The 25,729-nt window shown below is 47.4% G+C and overlaps 1 protein-coding gene across 2 annotated transcripts in view; it reads right to left on the bottom strand.

Annotated features, from left to right (window-relative positions):
* Nucleotides 1–24,919, bottom strand: part of deptor (DEP domain containing MTOR-interacting protein) — a 38,619-nt gene extending 13,700 nt beyond the window's left edge. Inside the window, exons 1-5 of one of the 2 annotated variants that reach the window (XM_054740445.2) lie at nucleotides 24,689–24,919; nucleotides 24,419–24,508; nucleotides 10,424–10,602; nucleotides 9,195–9,318; nucleotides 2,300–2,478 (exon numbers count right to left, since the gene is read on the bottom strand). In XM_054740445.2, coding sequence (XP_054596420.2) covers nucleotides 2,300–2,478; nucleotides 9,195–9,318; nucleotides 10,424–10,602; nucleotides 24,419–24,508; nucleotides 24,689–24,702 — 586 coding nt within the window. In that variant the 5' untranslated portion in view covers nucleotides 24,703–24,919. Of the gene's footprint in view, nucleotides 1–2,299; nucleotides 2,479–9,194; nucleotides 9,319–10,423; nucleotides 10,603–23,831; nucleotides 24,287–24,418; nucleotides 24,509–24,688 lie in introns of those variants that run through there. The other variant, XM_054740443.2, reaches the window with a different exon arrangement.
* Nucleotides 24,920–25,729: the final 810 nt, after the last annotated feature.

The following is a 25,729-nucleotide window of genomic DNA, read 5'->3' as shown; positions in this document are numbered from 1 at the left end:
AAAGATGAAGTGTCAGTGCAGTTTGGCATTTAACAAGAAGAAATTTAAACATTGAATCACCAGAAATGAGTCTTTTTTCTTCCAACCTGCTTTTAGAGAAAATAAACCCTTCAGCAATGAAGCCATGTAACTTCTAAGCAGTCTAATCTCATCACACTCTAGATCCAAGTCCATTTTTCTGTCATGTGGTGACATCTGCAAAAACTCATTTAGGCAGCCGCTCGGGAGAAACTTCCTACAAAAGTGGTCGCTAATGAACCGTACGAGAGCAGGAAAAGATACCTGCAGGTCAAAGTCCAACTTGTTTAAACTCACCCTCAGACAGGAAGTGAAAGGTGCTTTTATAAAAGTGGGACATGCAAACAGCAGCTGGTAATATTGTCTGTAATTAGTCTGATTCAACAGAGGCAGCAATCATCCTTCACACCTGCAGGTAATGTGTTTGATTACTCTGCACACAACGCAGAGGCACTGCCCATCTGTTAAAAACAAGGAGCAACACAGCTCAGAGTCTCTAAAATAATTACCAAAAACAATATTTTCAACAACACACATTAATTAGCTTTGTAAGCATGTTCTCGTTTTGGCTCAGTTTCTGAATGACTTGCACTGTTTTATCTTCTGAAGGGAAAACTCGCCTGAGTCTTGTTTTGATTTTTTTAAAAGTCAGCGTGGGTAAAGATGGCAGAATGAAGGCAAAACTTACGGAAAGCAAATAAAACATGGCAACTTTGACCCCTCAAGGTGCATCCAGTGATAACTTCCCTTGAGCCCCCTTCAGACAAGCCATGAAAAACGGAAATGTTCCGGACTCTGTCCGTAAGACCTTTGTGTCTGAATACAAACATCCGGATAACGTTTTCCGTAATTAAACCGGACGAAGCCCCTAGTAACAGGTCCGGACTTGTTACGGACAAGGTTGCTGCTTCAGACTGGTGAGTTCCGGACAGGGAGGAGGGGGAGGAGGGGACCAGGGGACGCTGTGCGCACCTAGATAGCTCGCTCCTGTAGCATGCGGCAAACAATGGCAGCTCGCCTCCTACGGTACCGTCCAGACGCGCGACGGAGCGCTTCACACCGCTTCAGTGATTCCTTTAACCATTGAGCTTCATCATCCAGGTCTCTTATGCATCATCGTGTGCGCAGAATTATGCTTAACATAAGTCCGACCCCCACCCACCCCCCACCCCCCCGACATCTGGAACTTTTTCCTGCTGTGTGAAGGCAGCCGAAAGGACAAGTTCCGGTACAAAAGTGGTGTGTCTGAAAACACAGTTCTGGTTTAAAACCGGATTGAATTGTCCGCAAATGTTCCAGAATGTCTATCTGAAAAGGGTTTTGGTGTCTTTGTGGTTCAAACTCCTGTTTGAATTTTACAAAACTATTTATTTGACTCTTAATCCACGTTGGCCTGGCGTTAGGTATTTTTTATGGCAGTCTATATTGATTCTGGACTGATAAAAGTCATAACTTAAACTCTCAAAAGTTTTAATCATCGCTAAACCGCTCAATTCTGCCATCTACTAATGTATGTATGTCCGTATGTGTATCTCTTGAAAAGGGACAAATCATGACATAAAAATAAAAAAAAGATAGTACGTGTGCCAGTTTAGCTTAGCCAGGATCCTAAAGGAGCTCTAATGAGGTTCAGGAACCAAAGTAACACTGTTTCTATTTTTAAAATATTCAGATTCTTTCCAGAGATTAAATTAACCTAATTTATGTTTTTAGGTGTTTTAGCCCAGAACTCTGAACAAGACGCTAAATTATAAAGTGGGTCTTTTTATGCTACAACTCCCAATCTGACAAGGAGTTGGGTTATATTTAGAGCAACAGCAGCAGCAGCAGCATGTGAAGCACAGAGCTCGAAATGTTCTGGTTTCTGGGTTAATGAGAACCGGATGTGCCAGCACAGATATCTTACTGGATCACACGAACCGGGACCGGACTCAGAACCATATTTACTTTCCTCAAGAGTCTTTTACAGATGATCAATTTGTCAACAGCAAGGCCCAAGCCAGACTCTCATCCCTTTGGGGGACATTGTTTGAGGCCGGAGGAAGCAGAAGGAAAAGCATTTTCTAAAACTAGATGTAGTTTTATTTGAAACTCGAACATTACGTCTGTATAATGCGGAAAAACTAGGAGAAATGTTATTTAGTCACTAAACCATCACCGTTAGGGAGAAAGCATGAACTTTTGTCCAACTCTGCACTGATTTACCACAACAGATTAGTCGTTTTGTTGTTGACATGCTAGGTTCCTAAACATTAAACCGTGTAACCTTCCTCCTCCTCACCGTGCTGAATGATGCCATGTTCTAGAAGCCGCCGTCCCAGCTGCTCGGTCTCCTCCCTGGTCGGCATCTCCCCCTCCTGCAGCAGCCAGTCGATGAACTCCGACGCCACCAGCGTCCGCTCAAACGACACACCCTCCTCCTCTCGAGTCTGTACCAAGTTGTTTTCTGTGTTCATCAACCTGTCGAGACCAAAAGACAATGTGTTATATAGATCAAAATGCACTGGCCATTTTAAATTTCTTATGCAGCGACACCTTTATGGGTGAAAATGTGGACATAATCAAATCTCAGCACTCCCCATCTACTGCAGCTGCTTCTGTAGTAAAAACAATATCCCCCACAAATCAAACCAGAGCATTACCCATAATCACCCTTCCCACAGCTCTGCGTCACTGTGGAAACTCTCTTAAGAGGCAGCTGCACAACCCTACGGCACAAAGAGCTGAACATGAACGCTTCATGTCTGCACCTCGGCCGGAGGATTTAGACTGACTAGAAACTGATTTCAACAAAATGTTGTCAGAATAATCAAGTGACCCATTACTGGACTGTGGGAGGAAACATACAGGAAACACACACACACACAAGCACTAACATACATGCAAACTCCCCACTTTTACTATTGGATGACAAAGTTAACCACAACACCACTATGTGTCCAAAAATGATCAATTCACAATATGAAAATGAACTTGTGTGTGTGTGTGTGTGTGTGTGTGTGTGTGTGTGTGTGTGTGTGTGTGTGTGTGTGTGTGTGTGTGTGTGTGTGTGTGTGTGTGTGTGTGTGTGTGTGTGTGTGTGTGTGTGTGTGTGTGTGTGTGTGTGTGTGTGTGTGTGTGTGTGTGTGTGTGTGTGTGTGTGTGTGTGTGTCTTCTCAAGCCCCAGTTGCTTAACCGCCCATCTGATGAAGACCATGGAGAGACTCATGCTCACCCACCTACACTCCGTGGTGAGCCCAGAGATAGACCCACAGCAGTTTGCATATGAATCAAATGCCTTCAACACCGTCCAGCTGTGTCTATTACTGCAGACGATGAGGGGTGCAGGAGTGGACAAACGTCTGACTGCATGGACATCAACTACCACAGCAAAAGGTCACAGTACGTGAGGCTGCATAACTGTACATCTGAGGTGGTTGTGTGTAGTACTGGAGTTCCACAGGGTACGGTGCTCGCTCCCTTCCTTTTCGCCTTCTACACCTCGGACTTCAGCTGCAACACCAGCAGCTGTCACCTCCAGAAGTTCTCTGATGACTCGGCCATTGTCGGCTGTGTGTCTGAGGGGAATGACCTGGAGCAGTGTTTCCCAACCCTGGTCCTCAGGACACACTGGCCTGCACATCTTCCATGTGTCTGCTTCAGCACGCCTGATTTACATTGCCTCTTCAGGAGGTCATCAAGTGCTGCAGATGCCTGTTAAGCACTCATTCAAGTCAGGTGCATGGCAGCAGGGAAGCACTGGTGTTTAAAAGGGCAACATAGAAAGCATGTTGTACAGTGTGTGGGGTGCAGATCAATCATGGACTTTGTGGGCTGGTATAAGCGTAACCACCATCACCAGTAAAAGAAAGGAAATGGTTCCTTCGGAATTAATTCCAATCTGCTAAAATCCTTTTATCACTTCATGTTGGCTCTGTTATCCACTCTGCTGTGGTCTGTTGGGGCGCAGACGGCTCTGACCGAGACACGAAGACACTTAACAAGCTTGTTAACAAAGCTAGCTCGGTTCTGGGCTGCCCACTGGATTCAGTTGGGGAGATGTGTGAAAGGAACACCTGTGTGAAAGGTGGTGAAGATTACCTCCATCTTGGAAAAATCCCTCCCACCCACTGCATTCCACTCTGGAGACTATGGACAGCTCCTTCAGAGGCAGCCTGAGACATCCCAGATGTAAAACAGAATGCTACTGTAGGTCATTCATCCCCTCTGCAGTAAGAGTGCATAAGTCCTCATTTTAACTGGTACTGGCATTATCCTGGTACACAATAACATCAATGCAATACTCAGTATGTGTTCAATACTTGTGCAACACCAGATGTACTATGGGTCTGTGTCTCTTATGCTGCATAGTTCTGGAAACACAAGTTTTCTTTTTATTCATTTTAGTGGTTGAAGGTTACAACAACAGCTTACTGCCTTTGTGTGTTTACGTTTAATCTTATTATTTTTTTCTTCCTTTTCTGTAAGTGTATGTGCTGCAGTAGCAAGTGAATTTCTCCACTGTGGGATTCTATTCTATTCTATTCTGTTCTATTCTATTCTATTCTATTTGTTTGCTTTGTATGGGCTTTGCCTTAAAGATGCTGACACAAGTCTGTGGCTCGATGCAATCTGATGGGTTTCCTTACATAAGAAACCTTTACCTTTGGCATAATGAACTGAACTCAACTCACTGATTACATTGTGCTGACATACCTGGCGCTGCGGTCTGCTTCCAGCACGTTTCCTGCAGGTTTTAGATCATGAATCCAGCTGATTTGTTTAATTTATTGACTCACTCTTCTAGACACTAAACAAGGCTGGGGAAACATTTCAGCTGTTAGATTAAAGTGTTAAAAGGACGAACGCACGGCGAGAAGATGGGTTTTGCTTTTGGTTCCTCAAACGGACACTAGGGGGTGCTAGCCTAAACTACCTAGTCTCCCGTTAAAATGAATGCTTTAGGGTCACTGATGCCGTTTGCAAGCAAGATTTGACTAAATAAAGTAAGTCAACATAACCTTCAGCTTCACATGTGGTGTCTTGTTATCTAGTTTACTGATCTGGAGCGCCAGAACCAGAGGGTGTGGTCTCTTCAGGGTGAACAAAATCAAAACAGGTACACAAGAGCAGAACTTACTCAATCACACACACATTCACACAAACACACACACACACTCACACATATTCAAAGTTATAAACTATCCCTGTATAAACTTTATAATGTCATAAATACCCAGACTTCTGTTTGTTGCTGCTACGTTCCACACAAACACTCTAACTAAAACCATTAGACAGGAAATTTAAAAATATTGCTTCTATAAATCAAAACTGTGAAACCACAGCAGCAGTAGCTGCATGAATACTGAGATTTAAACAATGGGAGTAGGATCCAGGCGGATGAATCGGACCGGTTCAACAGGAACCAGATACTTTCTGTCTATCTGGCAGCAAACCATTAACCTGTAAAACCACATTAACGTAAGTGGGTATGAGACCAGACCAGAACAGGACAAGTCCAGGTGTGTTCTGTTGGATCACTAGAAAAGGGTTTGGACTAAACAAACAAACATGTTAGAACTTTCCTGGTGGTAATCTTGGCTAATCCAAACCATCAAGTGGCATCAGTAAAGGGTGGTGTTAATCTCCTCATTGAAGCCAAAAACATTTATATGATATCCCAACAGAAATGATGATCCATCTCATCTACTGCCCCAGCCTCCCTCCAACCTAACACCCCTACCCCCATTAGTGGACACAGCTCTAGCTGGTTTGATGACTTCCTCAACTTGGGTAAAATTGGATTAAACCATCAGTTTAACAAATCTGAGCAGACACTGGTGTTGTGGAGCTTCTGAGCTTATTTAACTCAACTGGTAGCTTAGTAAACCCAAATTTAAGTAAATGAACCCTAAATTAGGTGCAGCGTGCCTCAAATTCTCACCGACACGTGCTGCCAACCTCCCAGTGTGCCTCATTAAGTTACATAATTGTTGAGGCGCTCACGACGAGAGGAACTTAATCTTCCTTAAATCAGGAACAAGCTGTTTTTCTCTGATTTAATCTCTGAATTGAGTTTTAAAAAACCAGAAAATGGCTCTAAGGGAGCACCCAGAACTGCTTATATGCCTCAAAGTTATATTCAACAACCCCACAAAGTTCATGACCTGATCTGGACATCAAACTTTGATAGATGGAGTTCTTGCAGCAGAACTGATAAGATAGGAATAAAAACTATGGCGTCTTAATGCAAACGTTGAAATAAGTCAACATAAACCTGTTAAATCAACAGGTTGTGTTGGCTCTAACAGACTGACCATTGCACATCATATTCTCAATATAATAGATGTCAGTAATGCATTATTATGTGTGACCTGCTGTAAACACACCATGATCATGATAACCTAAAGTGAGGTAACTTGAGCTCTCCTGACCAGGAGGTGCACTTAGCTGCTCCGTAAGTAGAGCCGAGCCCGGAGCGCTGCTCTCTGAGATGCACCAGTGCCTCTACAAGCATGCTGAACTTTTATGTAATCATCACGTAACTTTCAGGAGACGGAGCAGAGGCTTCAACCTTTGACATTTAGATCAACCTTTCGGTAGAACATGTTTATATCCCTTTTAAACCATGTGTCATCTACACAGAGTTTAGATGTAAACCTAAGGAACACTAGACCTAAAACCGATGCACAAACACATGACATGGTGGACATTACAGGAAAGGAAATTGAAAGTATTTGAGTTAAATGCACGTGGGAGGAGAAGTTATTATTATTCATTTTCCAGTATCAGGCTTAGGAGTGGTGAAAGGAAATGGGCACACTCTGAGTTTTTCATACACTTTGTACAGAAGCTGGTTTTGGAACATGTAGGAATGGGAGGAACGCGGCTGCTCGTGACAGCTGGACTCTGATTTAAATCATCCTGGTCTCTGATTGTGGAGGCATTGTTCACCAACCTCGCTTTAGGCCTCATGTGAGGTTTGTCAGTCAGCAGTGAACACTTTAAACCGCTGAAGCTAGAGATGCCTTCTGATTCTACACGTTTAAAACTCTGAATCAGAAAAGTGAACATTTAAAAAGTCATTAAAGAAATGTTAGAATGTATAAAACCTGATAAGATTATAGATATTTAACAACAAATTACAACATGAACATGCTAACTGGTGTCATCAATGAAATCATTCTGCTAGCAAGGCTAAAAATATCATTCATTTTCTGAGAAATACAATCCATAAAGATTAAGTATCCTCGTGTATCTAGAGGATTAGATTTTTTCCATCACTCTTGTAAGGTGCCTAGGCATCTTCATCCCTGAACACGGTGTTCATTATGGACAATCCACGACTAGCACAGATGTCCAACAAGACACCGCTCTAATTCAGAATTGGGGGGGGGTCCTCTCAACCACACCTCTTCAGGTCTCACTGCCATTGCCCACGTGAGCGTTGAAATGTAGGAACTTATTTTTAAACAGCATTTGCGTGAACCACTATGATATTTTTGAGACTGGACTTGTTAGGCTGAAGTAATCACTCTGGTCCTGCTCAGACTAGCCTTTAGCTTGTCAATCTGAGTAGAACTAATCTGTTCCTTCAAACTGAGGTCATTCAGAGAGGAATGGTATAGAAGTCACAACACAAGAGATGTGTGTGTGTGTGTGTGTGTGTGTGTGTGTGTGTGTGTGTGTGTGTGTGTGTGTGTGTGTGTGTGTGTGTGTGTGTGTGTGTGTGTGTGTGTGTGTGTGTGTGTGTGTGTGTGTGTGTGTGTGTGTGTGTGTGTAACTATTGTTTTGTTTTAATTGCCATGCTGTTTTTCGATGACAACAATGTTACAACCACCCGATGACTAATTAATGAATTAAATTTGATGTTAGATAAAATCTTTTTAAGTATTTTAGAAGTTTTTTGTTTGATAAAAATTAAGTTGTAAGATTTAAACTTCTTGGGAAAAAAACAGGCCTGAACTTAGTCAGAGACGTTTGGGTCCAAATGGGATCCAAACGGAGTTGCATCTCTTTTTTAGGCTTATCATAAACTAGACTGAAGCCCAAGTTTGCTCATATTTCCAGTACATTTGCAGTGGTCTCTAGTAGGAATGAATACCTTGTAAGTCGTTCTTTGGGGGAAAGAAGCTCAGATGCTCCTGATGCTCCTGACGTAGAAGTCAGCTGGAGGAGAAAGTAGCTTCAGAAGGCAGGATTTGGAGTCTTATTTCCTGATACTTGGACATCTCACCTCTGATTGGCTAACATTAATGCGACTCTACCACTGATTCTGTCTGCTATGCAACACTGATGTTCTATCTCCACAAATAACACAAGCCTGGAGGAGTTCTGCTGTGTGGTGGAGTTGCTAATCCTTGCGGTTAGCTTCTGCTAGCCGAGACATTCTCTGCTGTTTCCTGGACGCTAAACCAACAACAGCCTTCCCCGTCGCGAGCCAAGATGGGTGAGTCTGTTGACGTTAAGTGTGACGTAGATCTGTCAGGTTTACTGAAGCGAGCGTTCTCTTTTCTATCAGAAGCTAAACCAGGAAATAAAGATAGAGCCTGCATGTTAAACTCAGGGTGACCGACCAGTTTAAAAAATAATAAGTAGAAACGGTTTCTCAGTGAAGCCGCTCTTTAACCCTCTCAGGCTCAAAATAAGTTTTGATAAAAGGACGAACAACTAAGTCCTTCAGGGGTACTTCTGCGTTTAAAATGCTCATGAAATATGTGTGTGGAGTAACCAGGTAGGCAGGTTTTAACATTGCAAATCTGCAACGCCTGCCTCCAGAGGGTTAAGAATACTGCTGTTAGAAGCAAAAGAGACTGGTTTGAAACTGCAGCTGGGAGGAGAACATGTGGAGTCATTTACTTTCCCTGCAAATCTAAACCACCCATGAGATATTTTAGGCCAAGGCAGTTCCCAACAAAATGCCGGAGTTGTGTTCTTCTCCCAAAAGTCCGTGAGTTGAAAGGGATTTCACTCATTTTTACGTATGATGAAGGTTAGGGTCAGGGATGAAGAATTAAGAGATCACATCTAAACCATAAGATCTCTCTTCCTGCATTTATCACACAGGTCTTAATATTCTCCTCTTCTACACCATCAGCATGTTTGCGGCCCTATTTCTGAATTACAAACTAAAAACGAATGAAAGCACCAGAGTGTGTGCTTTGGCATGGCCGCATGTTTGTGTTTGGTGTTCATACTTCTCATAGATCCTCTGTCCCCTCATGAAGACCTTGGCTTCGTTATCCAGTGGAAATGTGCCGTCGTCCTTTCTGAAGCGGTAAAACAGCTTCATGTCTTTGAACTCCCGGTGCTCGTCGCACACTGCAAAGGAGCAGAAACGCAGCGTAAAGACACTTTTTACCTGAGAGGGTCGCATTCTGCTACAAGAAATGCATTTAGAAAGTTATTACTGACTCCAGTGTTTAGTGTAGAAAAACAAGTATTAGAAAGACACAAATAATACACACATTGGTGTTTAGACAGGCCAGCATGTCTCTAATAAAGAAAAATCTAAATTTAATGATGTTGTTTGTGGCTGATAAATCATGAGTACAGTAAATCTTGTGATGGATTTCCACTAAAAAATAAGATTTCCTCACAATGATGTCATAATTCAGCCAGACCAATGATGGTTCTTAAAGAGCAAGTCACCCCCAAGTCTCCTTTTTTTCCTTTTTTTTTTTGCTGATGAACTAAATAAATGAGTGTTAATGGTGCTGTAGACATGTATAGGCAATAATTTTGCTAATCTGCCATCATTATTGGCTAAGAGGTACACTATGACGTTAGCTGGTACCATATGATGTCACAATGTTGCTTTGAGCCCGTGAATTTTTGTATTTGTTTGTGTATTTGTTAGCGGCTCGGCCCTCTCTGTCTGCCAGCCAGCACCTCCTTGTGGTGCATTTTTCAAACAGGAAATGGAAGTGGAGTTGGACTCTGGAAGAGGGTGACTTGCTCTTTAAGGTCTAACAGTATCAGAATTTACACACGTATATAAATGTGATGGGATCATGGAATTATTGGGTTTGTATGAACTGGTCACTGATGTTTAAACATCCTGGAACAATTTTTCTAAAAGTTCTGATGAAAAGAGGAATGAGGACGTTCTCTCCTGTCTCTGGGGAAACTGTTGTGTTGGAGCCAAACTGGCTGGGAGACGTGGAGAATCGTCCAGTTAGAGACTCGGCCTGTTCCCAGAAAACGTCAAGCAAGAACTTCGCTGTTATAGAAAAAACTCCCCCGTTTTACACACACACACACACACACACACACACACACACACACACACACACACACACACACACACACACACACACACACACACACACACACACACACACACACACACACACACACACACACACACACACACACACACACACACACACACACACACACACACACAGAGGGAGCACAGCCTCACCGTGGTGAATGATGCTCTGGTCTAAGAGTTTCTGCATGATCTTAATGGCCGTGTCCCGGTCTGTGGCTTCCTTATGTTCCATCAGCCAATCAATGAGCTCCTTGGCCACAAAGCAGTTTGGGTAAGTTCGAAGGTGGTGCCTCCGGTCCTTAATTACCTTCGCCTCATGGAGGCGCAGCCTGAAAACAAACAGGGGAAGTGTGATTGATGTAGATTTCTTAGAAAGCAGATTCAGAGCGTTTGTTTTGTTCTGTTTGAGAGTTCAGATGTTCGATCTGAGAGGTTTAAGAAAAGCTAACAAACCCGACTGGCTTTCACACTGCCAGACAGTTTTGATGCTGGTTTCCCACTTTCCTCACATCATCCACCTGAACCTGAGAGCTGTGGTACAGCCCATATCCCTGGAGCTAGCCTGTTCTACCCCATGCTGTGTCTGCGTGCAGCTGGCTAGCATCACATCAGATTAATGGTGACAGCCAGTCCAACAGCTCTGCCAAGTCCTAAAGTCTCAGATAAACAGATCATGGACCTCACATCATGTAAACAGCTGGAGTGCTTCTATCTCTGGGAGCTCTGCAAGTTTCAGTCCAGTCTGGAATTTAAATCTTTTCTGAAAGTGATGAAAAATCAAACAATGAAGTCTTCTATAAATCCTGTTTTGTCCACTTTCACACACTGGTCACCACACCTCCTGCAGCAGGGCGACGCTTGTGTGGGACTGAGATGTTTCTGAGACACGAGCGGCACGGGACATGAATAATAAATAATACACAGAGTTGTGTTATCAGGATCAGGAACTGCTCGCGTTCCCCGAGCTTGTGACCACATGAACAAACAAAGGTGTGGATGGAGACTCGACTCTCACAGACCCTGTGTTCTGCTGCAGGTCCAGTTTTAAACTCATCACCGCGTGAAAGCTCCGACCGTTCAACGTTTGTTCGTGCTGTGTGCAGCACGAACTGCACACCAGCAGCTGCTTCATTCAGGCACAGCAGAGCCAACATCAGCATTTAAACATGCTCACATCATCAAAACCGCAGGACAATACTGTGCAGGTGCAATGTTTTCCCCTGAGATTCATCTGAGTCATAACGACAACACGCTCACATCTGCAGATTCTAACCTGACCTGTAGCCTAAACAGGATTATGAGCTGATTAAAGGTAAAACTTTGTTTAAACTTGGTAAAAATACATATGTAGGCTGTTTCGTTTAAAGATGCAGTTGAAGGTTCATCCGTCTTGCTGTGGATCTCACAAAAAGTAGTTGACCCATATAGGTTGCTCTAAAGGACGGTCAATAGCCTATAAACAATACTGAAGACTGTTGTGTTTTGGGTTGAATTTAGGAATGTTAAAATGTAAAAATACACAGAGTAGCAGCTGTGAGCCGGTTACAGGGAGCCTAAGTCACTTCCGGACCACGGGTCCCCAGATGAACGAAAAAACGAAAGCAAGTCAACGGGGCTAAAAACGCTATTTTCTAATTCCGCTTGTTTTGTGCCATGGATGTCACACATGATGTCCGTGGCTTTTAAAGACACATTTTGATACCAAGAGCGCGCCTATTTTCGAACGGGGGGGGGGGGGGGGGGGGTAGAGGGGGGGGGGGGTGTTAGGTTTTGTGTGAAAATAAGTCCAGGACTACAAATGCGCTTCACGAAAGTGACGTCATCGAACCAGACACAGAGAAAACTGAGGGAAAAGGGCTGTAAGTTCAGCAAACTTCCCACAGAAGGAAAGAACCACCATAAATCTGGTCATGTGGTAAGTAGCAGCTACGCTAGGGGAGAGGAGATTATGTGGTGACGTCACATATGCGATGTGCCGATTTCTGGTGTGTAGTCATGCTAAACACAAACTTTTGCAAGCTGATAAATCTCAAAGTACGTGACTGGCGTGGTCGAAACACCCATCATTACTTTTCATTTAAATTGCAGTACAGCATATGTGTGATCCAGGGTAAAGCAGACTAGAAAACAGCGTTTTTAGTCCCGTTGACTTGCATTCTGTTTTTTTGTTCTTCCGGGGACCCGTGGTGCGGAAGTGACTTGGGCTCCCTATAGCAGCTGTTGCATGGTGATCAGCAGAGTGTGCACAGGCATAGCTAATAGATGCATATCAGCTGATTTATTGGTTGAAACAAAATGTCCAAAGCCAGTTATAACTAAAAAAGGACATTTCTTGCAGCAATGCAGTTTGAATGCTGGTAGTTGAAAATGATAGCTGAAACTGCTTCACTTGCTGAAGTGTTGTAGTATCTAGTATTAGTATTAGTATTAGTATTAGTATCTATCAAATAAGACAGCTGTGTTCATGATTTAAAACATGCAGGAAACATGCTGGAAGCAGACTGCAGCCCCAGGCACGTCAGCTCCACTTTACTAAGTGGGTTAGGGTTAGGGTTGGGGAAGGGGGTTCTCACACTCGTGCCATTTCCTGTCATGTCTGTAAATATCACTGTATGTTGTCAATAATCTGCTGCAGCTGAACCTTGATTTAAAAACATAATGAATTGAACTGAAATCTGAAGTTCTGCTAGAAAAACGAACACTGATTGAAACCAGCCAGTCTTAGTAAAATAAAGACGATTAAATAAAATATGGAAGCGAAGTCGGTTTGTCTGTTCTTCATTGAAAGTAGTTAAGGAATAGCAAAAGAATGGCCAGGGCCGCACCTAAAATATATTCACTACAGTATTTTTTTTTCAATAATAATTTTTATTAATATGTTATTTTTTTTCAACATCATCCAGCCCTAGGCTGGGTGACATTTCATTAACCCTCTAAAGGGTCATTTTAGCACATGCTGGTTAAAGAAAATCAGTTAAAAATATGAAAAAATTGCAACGTGTGGCTTTAAACCAAGATCTGAGCGTTAAAGACTAAATCCAGTTTCCTGTGGTGGATTTGATCATCAAAATCCTTAAACCTAAAATAAACATTTACATTATCAGCCAGTTCCTTGTCCAAATAAAACCCATTTAGTCTGATGTGTGAGATTTCCAGAATGTTTTAAAACTTTTACCCTCAAAATTATGCTCGTTTCCAGTTTTCTGGCCTCTCTTTCCCTCTCAGCCTTACCCTTTTAAAACGGCTTAGGGTTTGTTCGGTTTATGCATCTGGCAGACGTTTTTATCTAAAGCAGCTTCAGCAGAGTCAGGTAGCGAGGCAGGTGAAGTGTTCGATCCAACGGCCGACTCCACCTGCTTCTCTGTGATTCATTCCTGATCCGTAGGTTATTTATGTAGACGCTCACTTCAGAAACAGGAACACACAGCCGTTTATGTGGCAACATACTATAAACATCAGTTTGTTTGGGTCCGTTTGACCCGTGAGTGAATCTTGCTGTCCAGCTGGATGAGTGAATCCAACCTGCTCTGCTGTCACAGTCTGCCCTGCTCACTATTCATTTCACTTCATACACTGCGGTTCTGTTTCGTTCCCTCCTGACTGCCAGTGGCAGTAAACAGAGTGGATGTATCTCCTCGCGCTCTGCGCAGGTCGAGTACTAATGTAAACAAAGTCACGCACGTGACACGTAGCGCACCTGGTCGCGAGTCTATAAATTACGCGCCGATAGCTACGTTCGGGTCTCTTTGATCTTCTCGCTGTTGGCCTGGCGTGCTTCGCTGGTCAATCGCTCCGTAAGTCCGTGATTCGGATCTTATCGGTCTTGAGAGGTGAGTACTGTTTTTACTTGGCGTCTTCCTGCCCGGGACCGTGTGGTCGGAGCGCTCGAACGAGCCCTCTGGGGCGGTGGATTGACGCTGTTATTTATCTGCTAATTGTTACCGAGTGCGGGTGGTGCGGCCGGCCGGCGCCGTTCGGACCGCCGCTGCCGGCTCGGATAGGGCTCGCTGGCGGTCGCAGGTTTTCCCCTGTGGAAAGGGGAGGTGAGTGCGGCCGGCGAGCGCTACAGGTAAGTGGGGCTGGACGTTCTGACCGTGGTGGTGGCACTCTCAGATTACCTAGCCGACACACACGCACGTGTGTTGTTTTACAACGTTACCGGTGAGTGGGGCTGGACGTTCTGACCGTGGTGGTGGCACGCTCAGATTACCTAACCGACACACACAGACGTGCGTTGTTTTACAACTCCAGGACTGAATCGCGTTCTTCAGTTTTCCTCGAAGTCCTCGCTCAGTTCCTGTGGAGTCGCTGGCGTCTCCCACACCGGTAAGGATGTTGGAGTGTACGTCATGCGGGGCTCCCCTCCAGGTGGAGGACGGCCACGACTTGTGTCCTAAGTGCCTGGGCGTCGGTCACCTCAGAGAGGCGCTGACTGACCCGTGCATGAACTGCAGCATTTTGCCGCTGGCGGTGCGGGAGGACAGGCTACGTCAAGTGGAGTGCCTCCTGTTTGAGTCAGACCTGCCGCCCTCTGGTGTCCCTCGCCCGTGTTCCGGGAGACGGAGGGATAGACCGGCTGAGGAACGCGGCAGCCCGAGGCGCAAGAAGCGGCGTGTGGCACAACCCTCTCGCCAGGAAGTGGACTCTTTGCGGGCGGAGGTGGAACAGCTCAAAGCGCTGCTGACCAGAGCCCCGGACGAGGGGGGCCCGGATGACCTGATCTCTGTGAGGGCCTCAAATTCTGAGTTTCAGTCCCTCGAGGAGGAGGGCCCCTCTCCTGGCCGTAGTCAGGGGCTGGTGATGGAGCCCCCGGGCCTGGGAGGTCACGGTGACTCGGGGATGTCTCTCCATAGCTCAGCAAGCTCGGAGCTGGCGGAGGACCCCTGTCAGTTGCGGGCGATTTTGCGAGCGGCACTGGCCAGGATTGGACTGGACGACGTGCCGGTGGCCCGTCCGGCGGGGAATCCCTTCTTCCGCCGGGCTCCGGCGGCGCCCCCGTTTCAGGTCCCACCATCGCCAGCCTTTGTGGAGGTGCTGCAGCGGTGCTGGGGGGACCCGAGACAGCTCTCCCACCATGGTAGGGATGCCAGGACCCTGGCATCGATGCGGGAGGCAGGAACCTATGGGTTGGACCGCATGCCCCCGGTGGACCACTGCGTTGCCTCTCTGGTGCTCTCCCCGGATGAGGCATTGAGGGACAGGGTCCGCTGTCCGAGCACCCAGTGTAGGGTGACCGACAGCTTACTGTGCCGGGCTTACGACATCGGGGCACGGATGGCACGCACCAGCAATTCGCTGTCAGTGCTGTTGCTAGCCCAGTCCCAGATGCTGCAGTCGGGCGCAGCGGGGATGGCACTGGGCGATACGAACGACGCAGCCCTGCAAGCATTTGGGCTGATGTCCAGGGAGCTTGGTCGGTTGTTGGGCACGCTGGTAGTGGCTCGCCGTCAGGTCTGGTTGGCGCAGGCTCCGGTGTCGGATGATTGCCGACAGAGCCTGCGCGGTCTGCCCGTGGTGCCGGGCCAGTTGTTCGGGCCCGAGGCTGAGCGGGCGTTGGAACGTCGGCGGCAGTCCAGACAAGCCGCAGAGGCCTGGAGTGGGCGTAGCGGGGCAGGGGTCCTCCCCATGCCACAGTCCAGGCCACGAGGGGCACGGGACCCTCGGCGCCGGTTTCGTCCGGCCGCCCCCTTGCAGGTCGCCCAGCAGGCCGCGGCTGCGGCAGGGACTTGGAGACGCTCGGGGGCAGGTCAGGCCCCGCCCCGGGGATCCTCGGGGCAGGACAGGGGCCGCCGCCCCCCCAGGGCCCCAAACAGGCGTCGGGACACGGCCTGAGGGCTGTGGGCCGGCGGCGGGCAGATTTACACCACAGCACCTGGCCCTCTGGGAGGCCCAATGCGGAGACGCTTGGGTGGTTCGAACTATGTCCCAGGGCTACAGGTTGCAGTTCCGCCGTCGGCCCCCACCCCCTTCGGGGGTCAGGGTGACTTCGGTCACAGATCCTGCACGGGTCAGCATCCTGATGCAGGAAATAGATGTGCTCCTGGACAAACGGGCCATAGAGGTCGTTCCGCCGCATTTGCAGGCAGACGGCTTTTATTCAACGTATTTCTTGGTGCCCAAGAAGGACGGGCCCCTGCGGCCGGTACTGGACCTCAGGGGTCTCAATCGGTTCCTGAAGGTGCTGCCCTTCCGCATGCTTCGGACTCGCGATGTCCTTCAGGTGGTTTGTCCGGGAGAGTGGTTTACGACCATAGACCTCAAGGACGCATACTTCCATGTCCCGATCCATCCGGGGCACAGGAAGTACCTGCGGTTTTCTTTCCTCGGGAGGGTGTACCAGTTTCTGGTTCTGCCATTCGGCCTGTCTCTCGCCCCCCGAGTTTTCACGCGGTGCGTGAAGGCAGCCCTGAGCCCCCTGTGTCGGGCGGGGTTGAAGGTCCTGCCATATCTCGACGACTGGCTCGTCTGCGCGCCGTCGTGTCGCGAAGTGGGTCTGGCCACGGCCAGGGTCCTTGCCCACGTCGAGGCGCTGGGGATGACGGTGAACCTGCAGAAGAGTTCTCTGGTTCCGACTCAGCGGGTGGATTTTATCGGCATTGCCATAGATTCTGTGGCCATGCGGGCGAGGCTGACCGAGCAGAGGAGGGTCCGGATTCGGTCCTTGCTCCGGGCCTTTCGCCTTGGTGCGGCACCCCTGGTCCAGGTGTGGCTGCGACTGTTGGGGTTGCTGGTCTCGGCTTCTGCACTGGTGCCTCTCGGGCTGCTCCACTTTCGGCCCTTGCAGAGGTGGTTCAACGGCTTCCGCCTGGATCCCCGGCGACACAGACGGGTCGAGCTGGAGGTCACGAGCAGCTGTGTGGCTCTTTTGCGTCGTTGGGACGATGTCGCCTACCTGAGTCTCGGCGTCCCGCTTGGCGCGGTTCCCGCCAGACGGGAGGTGGTCACGACGGATGCGTCACCCCGGGGGTGGGGGGCGCATTGGCAGTGCAGGTCGGTCCAGGGGTTGTGGAGCCCCCGTCAGGCATGGCTTCACATCAATGTCCTGGAGTTGAAGACCGTCTACTTGGCGCTGAGGCGCTTCTTGCCCTTTCTGCGGGGCAAGCACGTGCTCATCCGGATGGACAGCACCTCGGCGGTGTTCCACATAAACCATCAGGGGGGCACCAGGTCGTTGCGATCGTTGAGGGAGGCTCAGACGCTGCTGACCTGGGCTTACCCTCGCTTGGCCTCCATCAGGGCGCTGCACCTTCCGGGGTGGAGGAACTCGGTGGCGGATTGCCTGTCCCGGTGGGGTCTTCCCCCGGGGGAATGGAGGTTGCACCCTCAGGTGGTGCAGGGGGTGTGCCATCAGTTCGGAGAGGCCCAGGTGGATCTGTTCGCCTCGAGGAGCAGCACACATTGCCCTCTGTGGTTCTCCCTGGCAGAGGCCGACGCCCCTCTGGGGATGGACGCCCTCGCCAATGCCTGGCCGTTGGTTCGGCTGTACGCTTTCCCGCCGTCTCCGTTGATCTTACCAACCCTCCATCGGGTGAGGGACTCGTCACACGAGGTCCTTCTGGTGGCGCCAGACTGGCCCATGAGGCTCTGGTTTCCATTGCTTCTCAGTCTGCTGAATGGAGAGCCATGGCGGTTGCCGGCGAGACGGGACCTCCTGTCTCAGATGGAGGGGAGGATTTGGCATCCGTCCCCAGATCATCTTCGGCTCACGGTGTGGCCATTGAAAGTGGCAGGCAGCCCCCAGTCGGCTTAGAGCCCTCCATCCAGCAGGTGCTGGATAGTGCCAGGGCTCCGTCTACAAGGGCCACGTACGCTCGCTGTTGGCAGCGGTTCGCTACCTGGTGTTCTGGCAGGGACGTGGACCCTGGTTCTTGTTCCCTGCATGAGGTTCTGCGGTACCTCCGGCACCTGTTTGACAAGGGCCGGGCCGCCTCGACCCTTAAGGTACACCTGGCGGCTATTTCGGCCAACCACCTCTTGGTGGATGGCAGGAGCATTGGGGCTCACTGTTTGGTGACCCAGTTTCTGCGGGGCGTGAGAAGGTTGCGTCCTGCCTTGTGCAGGCCGGCACCTGCTTGGGACCTTCCCCTGGTCCTGCGGGCCATGTGTGGGCCACCCTTTGAGCCAATGACTACCGCCCCGTTGGCAGTGGTGTCTGTGAAAACCGCCTTTCTCTTGGCAGTGACGTCGGCTAAACGGGTCAGTGAGCTGCACGCACTGGACATCAGCCCCGCCTGCCTGCGGTGGAAGGCAGATGGGTCGGGGGTGACGCTGTGGCCCAACGTCGCCTTTCTTCCCAAGGTTCTGCCCGCGGGCTACGTGAATGCCGCAATCGAGCTGGGGGCGTATTTCCCTCCCCCATTTCTTTCGGAGGAACAACGGCGGGCGATTTTGCTGTGCCCGGTCCGGGCACTGCAGCTCTATATTGTGGCCACAAACACTGTCCGGCAGTCGAACCAGCTGTTTGTCTGTCACGGAGGAGTGAACAGGGGTCGGGCCCTCTCGAAGCAGAGGCTGTCGCATTGGGTCGTGGACGCCATTGCGATGGCTTACGCGGCAGTGGGTGCCGTGGCTCCCCCTGGGATCGTGTGCCATTCCACCAGGAGCGTTGCTACATCCTGGGCGGCGATGAGAGGTGTGCCACTGGCGGACGTCTGTGCTGCGGCGTCCTGGGCAACTCCGTGCACGTTTGCACGCTTCTACCGCCTCAACGTTGGCCACAGGTCCGCGCTCGCTTCGGCGGTGCTGCCTCTGGCGGCTACCTCCTGAGTGACGGTGAGTTTTATGTTCCTCGTGACACTTCTGGCATAAGTCATCCACTCTGTTTACTGCCACTGGCAGTCAGGAGGGAACGAAACAGAACGGAAGTTACGGTGGAACTATGGTTCTGTGAGTTCCTGGATGACTAGGGATGAGTACCGAATTCGGTACTTTTTAAGGTACCAACCGAATTCCATAGTACCGACCGAACACCGATTCACGTCATTTCAAACGGTGCCTCGTTTCGGTACTGCCAAGACAGTTGCGCATGCGCAAGAGCGTTATGTCGCCGGTCCCTGCGAGCCCGTTGTAAACAGAGCAAGCATGGTAGAAAGAACGCACGCTAAAGCTTGGGTCCACTTCACTAAATGTGATGGGTAACTGGGTGATGAAACTAGCGACAGACAACGATCTAAGTGAGACATCCTCATCTTAATCTGCTCCAGTAGGTAAATAAAATGTTTAAGATAACGTTACCTTGATTTGTTAGCTTCCGTTTCGCTATGGTGCGTTCGCTTTCTCCTCGGAACTCCGAATTTCCGACTAGAAGAACATGAACGTGCTCTAAAGTTTGGCTTTACTTTACTAAATGCGACGGGTGAATGGGTGAAGGTAAAACCAGCGACAACGATCTAAGTTTGAGGCATCATCGTTTTAATCTGCTCCAGCAGCTAAATAAACTGTTAAAGATAACGTTAACTTGATATGTTAGCTTCCATTGCCACCGTTGTTACCAGCTAATGGTGCGTTCGCTTTCTCCTCGGAAATTCTAACTTCCCAGTAGGAAAAATCAAATGAAAAAGGACGGCAAAAGGAATGAAGATACACAGTAAATTTAGTTCACAGTAAAGATGTTTGCTTCAGTTTAATTATCAGCTTATAAAACTACAAGGACGATGTTAAAATACAAACTTGTATGTTATTTATCGTGATATTTATCATATATGGTTATATATTGAGAAAAATATATATTTAATTATAAAAGAGAATTAAAATAATAAACACTCAAAAGTATCGAAAATTGGTACCGTTAAGTACCGGTATCGACTCGTAGGTACCGGGAATTAGTACCGGATCGATTCAAATGTCAAAGGTACCCATCCCTATGGATGACTGCCAGTCACAGGGGTCACTCGGAACTTCTCGGGCGAGAAGATCCCGGGAGACCCGAACGTAGCTATCGGCGCGTAATTTATAGACTCGCAACCAGGTGCGCTACGTGTCACGTGCGTGACTTTGTTTACATTAGTACTTGACCTGCGCAGAGCGCGAGGAGATACATCCACTCTGTTTACTGCCACTGGCAGTCATCCAGGAACTCACAGAACCATAGTTACACCGTAACTTCCGTTGTCCCAGCTCTGTGTTAACAGGTGGGCGTGTCGGCGAGCCAGCTGTTCCTGATCTCCCTGATCAGAGGGCCAGGAGTACTAAAGGAGCAGGTGTGACAACTCCAGCTCACAACCAGTTTAAAGTGCAGCCATTCAGAAAGCAGACCAGACATACTCATAGAGATTCAGCAAACACTTTATAGAATAAGCATGATGGGACGTAAAATATATTTTTTATGGATTCCAGCTCATTGTGGAATCAGAGGAAATGAAGGAGTCGATGAGATGGCTAAGGAAGCAACAATACAATGCAACGGTTCAGTTAGATATTCACTTTTGTCAAAAAGAGATCAAGAGCTTAATAGCAAGAAATGAAGAAAAAATGGCAAAAACAATGGGAGGAGGAAAGGAGGGGAAGATGGTTGTATGACATTCAAAGAAGAGTGGGAGAAATAAGAAACACTGGAAGGAGTAGGAGAGAGGAGGTGATCATTGCTAGACTAAGGTTTAGACATACTGGGTTAAACAATACATTAGTCGTGATAGGGAAACATACAGGGAAATGTTATTATTGTGGAGAAGAAGAAACTATAGGTCATGTTATATTACAATGTCACAAATATCAGGCGGAAAGAAGGACAATGGTTCACAATCTTAGTCAGATGAAAGTGAAACTGGATCTTGTTGATTTATTGAGACAGAATTCAAAAAGTGACTGTTTTCAGATTTTATTTCGGTTTTTGAAAGAGATAAGGATGTTTGGGAGACTCTGAGGTTGTTGTTTTTTTTCCCCTGTTTGGTTTTGTTTTGTGAGAACTGTTCCAGACCACACTCCACACTAGTTGGTGGCGGTAATGCACCATTCGTTGTTTGCCAACCGCCAATAAAGCACCAAAAGAAGAAGAAGAAGAAGAACTCCAGCTCACAGTGGAGTAGAGGGTAATGAAATTACTGATTATTATGCAAAGCAGGCAACGAAACTGGATACTATGATGGAGGTTCCACAGAGTGTTGCAGAGGGGAAATCAGTTATTAGACAGCAGATTCTGGATGAATGGCAAGAACAATGGATAAGGGACGTGAAAGGAAGACATTTATACAAATTAAAGGGAAAGGTTGGAAGAATGGAAGTCATTCAAATGAGTAACAGAAATCAAGCAGTGATAACAAGGATGAGAATGGGACATACGGCTTTAAACAGTATTTTTATTCTTGGACGGCATAATACCGGTATGTGTGACTGTGGACTTGATAGGGAAACAGTAGAACATGTATTATGTGCTTGTAGGAAATATGTGGGTAATAGGAAACTGTTGGTTGAAAAATTAAAAGTTAAAGGTTATAAGGAATTTGAGTTGAGTATTCTGTTAAATGGGGGACTAGTGGTGTATAAGTTAGTCATAGACGTTTTAAGGGACAGTGGATTACTTGATTGAATTTAGTTTGGTTTTTTTGTTTGTTTGTTTTTTTATGTAGGATACTCCCCACTCCGACTCACAATCCCATTCAGTAGGTGGCGGAAATGCATCTGAAAGTTGGTTGCCACCCGCCAATTAAACAACAGAAGAAGAAGAACTCCAGTGCCGGTTGGTACTCGCATCTTGGGTAAACACTAGCCAGTCGCAGTCTCGTTTGATGTTCTGTTTTAATCTTGTCTGCCCGTTCCAGTCAGCCCTGATCTACCGAGTCCTGAAGGTTCCTGCTCGTCTGTTCTCAGGAATTACCCACCGCCGTCTGGAGTTGTTGTTCCAACATCAAGTCGCTCACCATCCCCCTGCTCTCCTCACTCTCTGCTGCCCGCCTGTCATCCTGCCCGCTTCCCAGCCTGCCTAACCACCAGCCTCCGGACCTGCATCATAATCTGCCTCACTGTCTACCTCGCAACCTGTTTCCTCATCCCACCCTGGATCCTCATTCTCTGCTGCTTGTCTGTCCCCACCTGGCCCCAAAGACCCAGCCCTGCCTCACCAAGACCGATCATCTCCAGTAAGAATAGCTCTCCAAACAATTCCCATTCTGGTTCTCTGGTTCCAGGGTTTCGTGATTCTAACACCAGTTTGCTTTCCCGTTCTAGATCACGGTCCCTCCTGTTCCCGTTTGGAGCACCGTTTTCAGTTACACACCGTTCTTAATAAATATGATTTGTTATTTACTTACCATCGTTTCCGTCTGTGATTCTTTCATGTCCTGGGTAAAACATATTCCCAACATAACATCTGCAGATGCTGCGCCTCATCTTTTGTTTAGTGTTTCTGAGTTTAAAAATCCTGTAGATGGGTTCCAGATTAATAGTGTTGTGATGATATGCACCTTTAAAGGAGGAGTTGAAGTATTTCGGTGGATTGGCCGGTGAGTTGCGTTTTTATTTGTTTATTTTTTTACTGGGGACATAAAAATCTGAAGGAACTCCGTGGAGAGGTTAAAGCTGCAATGGCAAACGGGAGTTTTTCTTTCATGCTTCTTAACAATAATTTAACATAGTATAGCTATAAATATATTGTGGAGATTAAAAATAAACTAATGAAGTGGTTCTCTCACATTTGTCTAAAAACCTCCACCAAAAACACGTTTGGGACTGAAAGCAGCAGGACCATCCAGTTGTTGGTCTTCTCTGAATTGTAGCACTTCCACGTTTCCCTGGGTCCTCCACTCATTACGCACTCACGGATTTAGCAACAGAACACCACTGTGAAAAGTTCTCCGCTCAATAATATCAGAGAAACAGAAACTTTAGGACAAACCACCAGAGTCCCAAAAAGAAAACACCTTTAGAAGGACAACAAAAGCTGTTTGGACCTAGAAAACAACTACTGGTGTTTAGTACCATCTCGTTTTGTCCGGCATCGTGGGTTTCGGATTCCAGATGAAGCATCTCGGGAGGGGCGATTGTTCTGTGATCGTGTTTGCGTTTAAAACCTGGGTTGTTCTGCAGATTCGCTATAACAGCTTTAAAGGTCAGACTGACGCCAACGATAATTCTACATCAGGGGTTCATGTTGGACCGCACAAAGGCTGAAAGCAGTGACTCGTGTAAAGTCTGAATAAAGACTAGTCTGAAGTGAGTTGGAGAAGAAGTTTAAACCGCAGAAAGTTTGGCAACATAAGACTTATCATAATCCCAAAGTAGAAATGATGTATGCAGCATAAACTATAATCTAGCAACCAGCTGGACTAAAGATCAACTGATGGAAGGAGATATGAAAAAGGAAAAACACACACAGTCGTTCAACATGTCGTGTGTGTTACGATCTCAAGATCAGAAGAGTCTGGGTCGACCGAACCAACTCCACGCTCACCGCCACCAGCCATGGTGCAGGCTGGCCAGCTTCGGTACACAGCTGTGCCAGGAACACACACACACACACACACACACACACACGGCTAACAATGACAGACACTACACAAGCTCGTATGCCCTTGTACAGAAAAATCTGACTTCAAACTTTCACACCCAGATGGATCAAACCTACTCTGTAGTGGTTCTCTCATTGTTCTGCTGGGAGCTGAAATTCCAGGCATTGGTGCCATGCCTTCCTACTGAGCCTCTATTCATCACTGAGGTCATGAGGCCATGGACGCCACCATTTACAGACACACACACCACTGTACGCCTGAGGGTAAGCGATATCAACACTGCCCGGGTTATTGGTCCAATTCCCTGATAGGAGGAATGAGCAGTGTGTGTGCCAGGTCCAGAATAGTCCCTGCAGCTCAAAGGGCGCTGTAACAGTGGAGCAACCATAAAAAAGGGAGGAAGTCATTATGTAATCTTGTGACACATCTAGGTGATGAGCAGCAGAGCATGTCTCAACGTCTTTGTTTGACTCGCCATGCTGCAGAGAGGCTGGAGTTAAAGTGTGTGACTTGGTCCCTCCTGCAGATCATGTCCGGTCATGTTCTTCCTCGCCCAGACATGAGGAGGAGGACTAAAACACACGGGGTGGTTTATTCTGCAGGTTTGACAGCCTGCAGGTAGATTTGACCAAATAAACTCATTTGACATCACACTGAATGTAAACGCAAGAGATCCTGGAGCAGAACAGACCGACCCACCCACCTCAGCTGCTCCCCGGTGACAAGCACCTCAGCCAGCCGCTCCAGTTCGGCTGCCTTCTTCTGCATGGCGGTCCCGATCCCGTCCATCTCCCTGCAAACGCAAACACCTCATCCTCAGCGTGGATTCTTCGGAGGGTTGAATGAAACATTTTGCTAAATCTAAATGTGCATCTGCAGCGTTCTGCATTACAGAGTGGATTCAAGGCGAGTGAGGAAATGAGCGATGTTCTTTTTTGCACAGAAATGAAACAGCGGCTCTTCTGATACTCACCCTTCAAGCACCATGGAGAGCGAAAGGACCAGGTCACCCAAAATTTATGAAAAATCCAATAAAACACACGTGGAGTCAAAGTGACAGCAGCTTCCATCGACACATGATGGTCAATTAAACCCCGCACACACACGCGCGTGCTCAAACACGCATCAGTGCATCCGTGCACGTTTCTAGGTTTCTAAATCCTGACCGAGGCTCTCTGGAGTTTCTGTCACTGACAAACTGTCACGGCGACACGGGAACAACTCACGTTTTCTCGCCGACACCACAGCCCTGCATTGGGAGGACTCTGCTGACGTCAGAGGGAGGCGTTCACCGCGCGGGCGGGACCGCAAACGCATCATGGGGCGCTCGATTTGCACACCGTTAAACAAAATCAGACACATTCGTTTAGTATTCTCATTAGCGTCCCACGTTTTCATTTATGGGATTAATTTACAACAAAAACACAGGAATAGTGTCAATTAATTTGTTACCATAGTAACAAAAATCAATTAAAGCTTGCTTGCATATAAATGGGCTAACAACCTTATAGTTACATCTGAATTCATACAAATTTATGCTAATGCATTAAAATATAATCAGGGTGGATGGACATTAATTATAACTCATTAAGCATCAACATATAGGGTGCCTGTGAGCTGCTCCTTTGTTAAAGATGGAAGAAAACAAGTTGGAACATGTCTCTGGCCTGGAGCTTCTGGGTGCCAAATGTATAGACAAACACAAGCTAACTAAAGCTGTCTGAAAACACCCACAATTTAAGATTAACTCATGTTTGTATCTAAGAGCTTCACTCCATGTGCCTGAGAGGAGCACACAGACCAGCTTCGCTCTGCAAAGATGAAGTCACAAGCTTTCCTATTGGCTGCAAAAAGCAGATCTATGAGTGTGTGTGTGTGTGTGTGTGCTCAAATAGTGAAAGAGTGGTTCAAGAAGCATGAGACATCATTTTCACACTAGTGATGGGAATTCCAGCTCTTTTTAGAGAGCTGGTTCTTTTGGCTCAGCTCACCAAAAAGAGCCGGCTCTTTCGGC

The sequence above is a fragment of the Nothobranchius furzeri genome, chromosome 5, assembly GCF_043380555.1.
Source record: "Nothobranchius furzeri strain GRZ-AD chromosome 5, NfurGRZ-RIMD1, whole genome shotgun sequence".
NCBI classification, from domain to species: Eukaryota; Metazoa; Chordata; class Actinopteri; order Cyprinodontiformes; family Nothobranchiidae; genus Nothobranchius; species Nothobranchius furzeri.
This window is presented reverse-complemented; position numbering and strand designations above follow the sequence as displayed.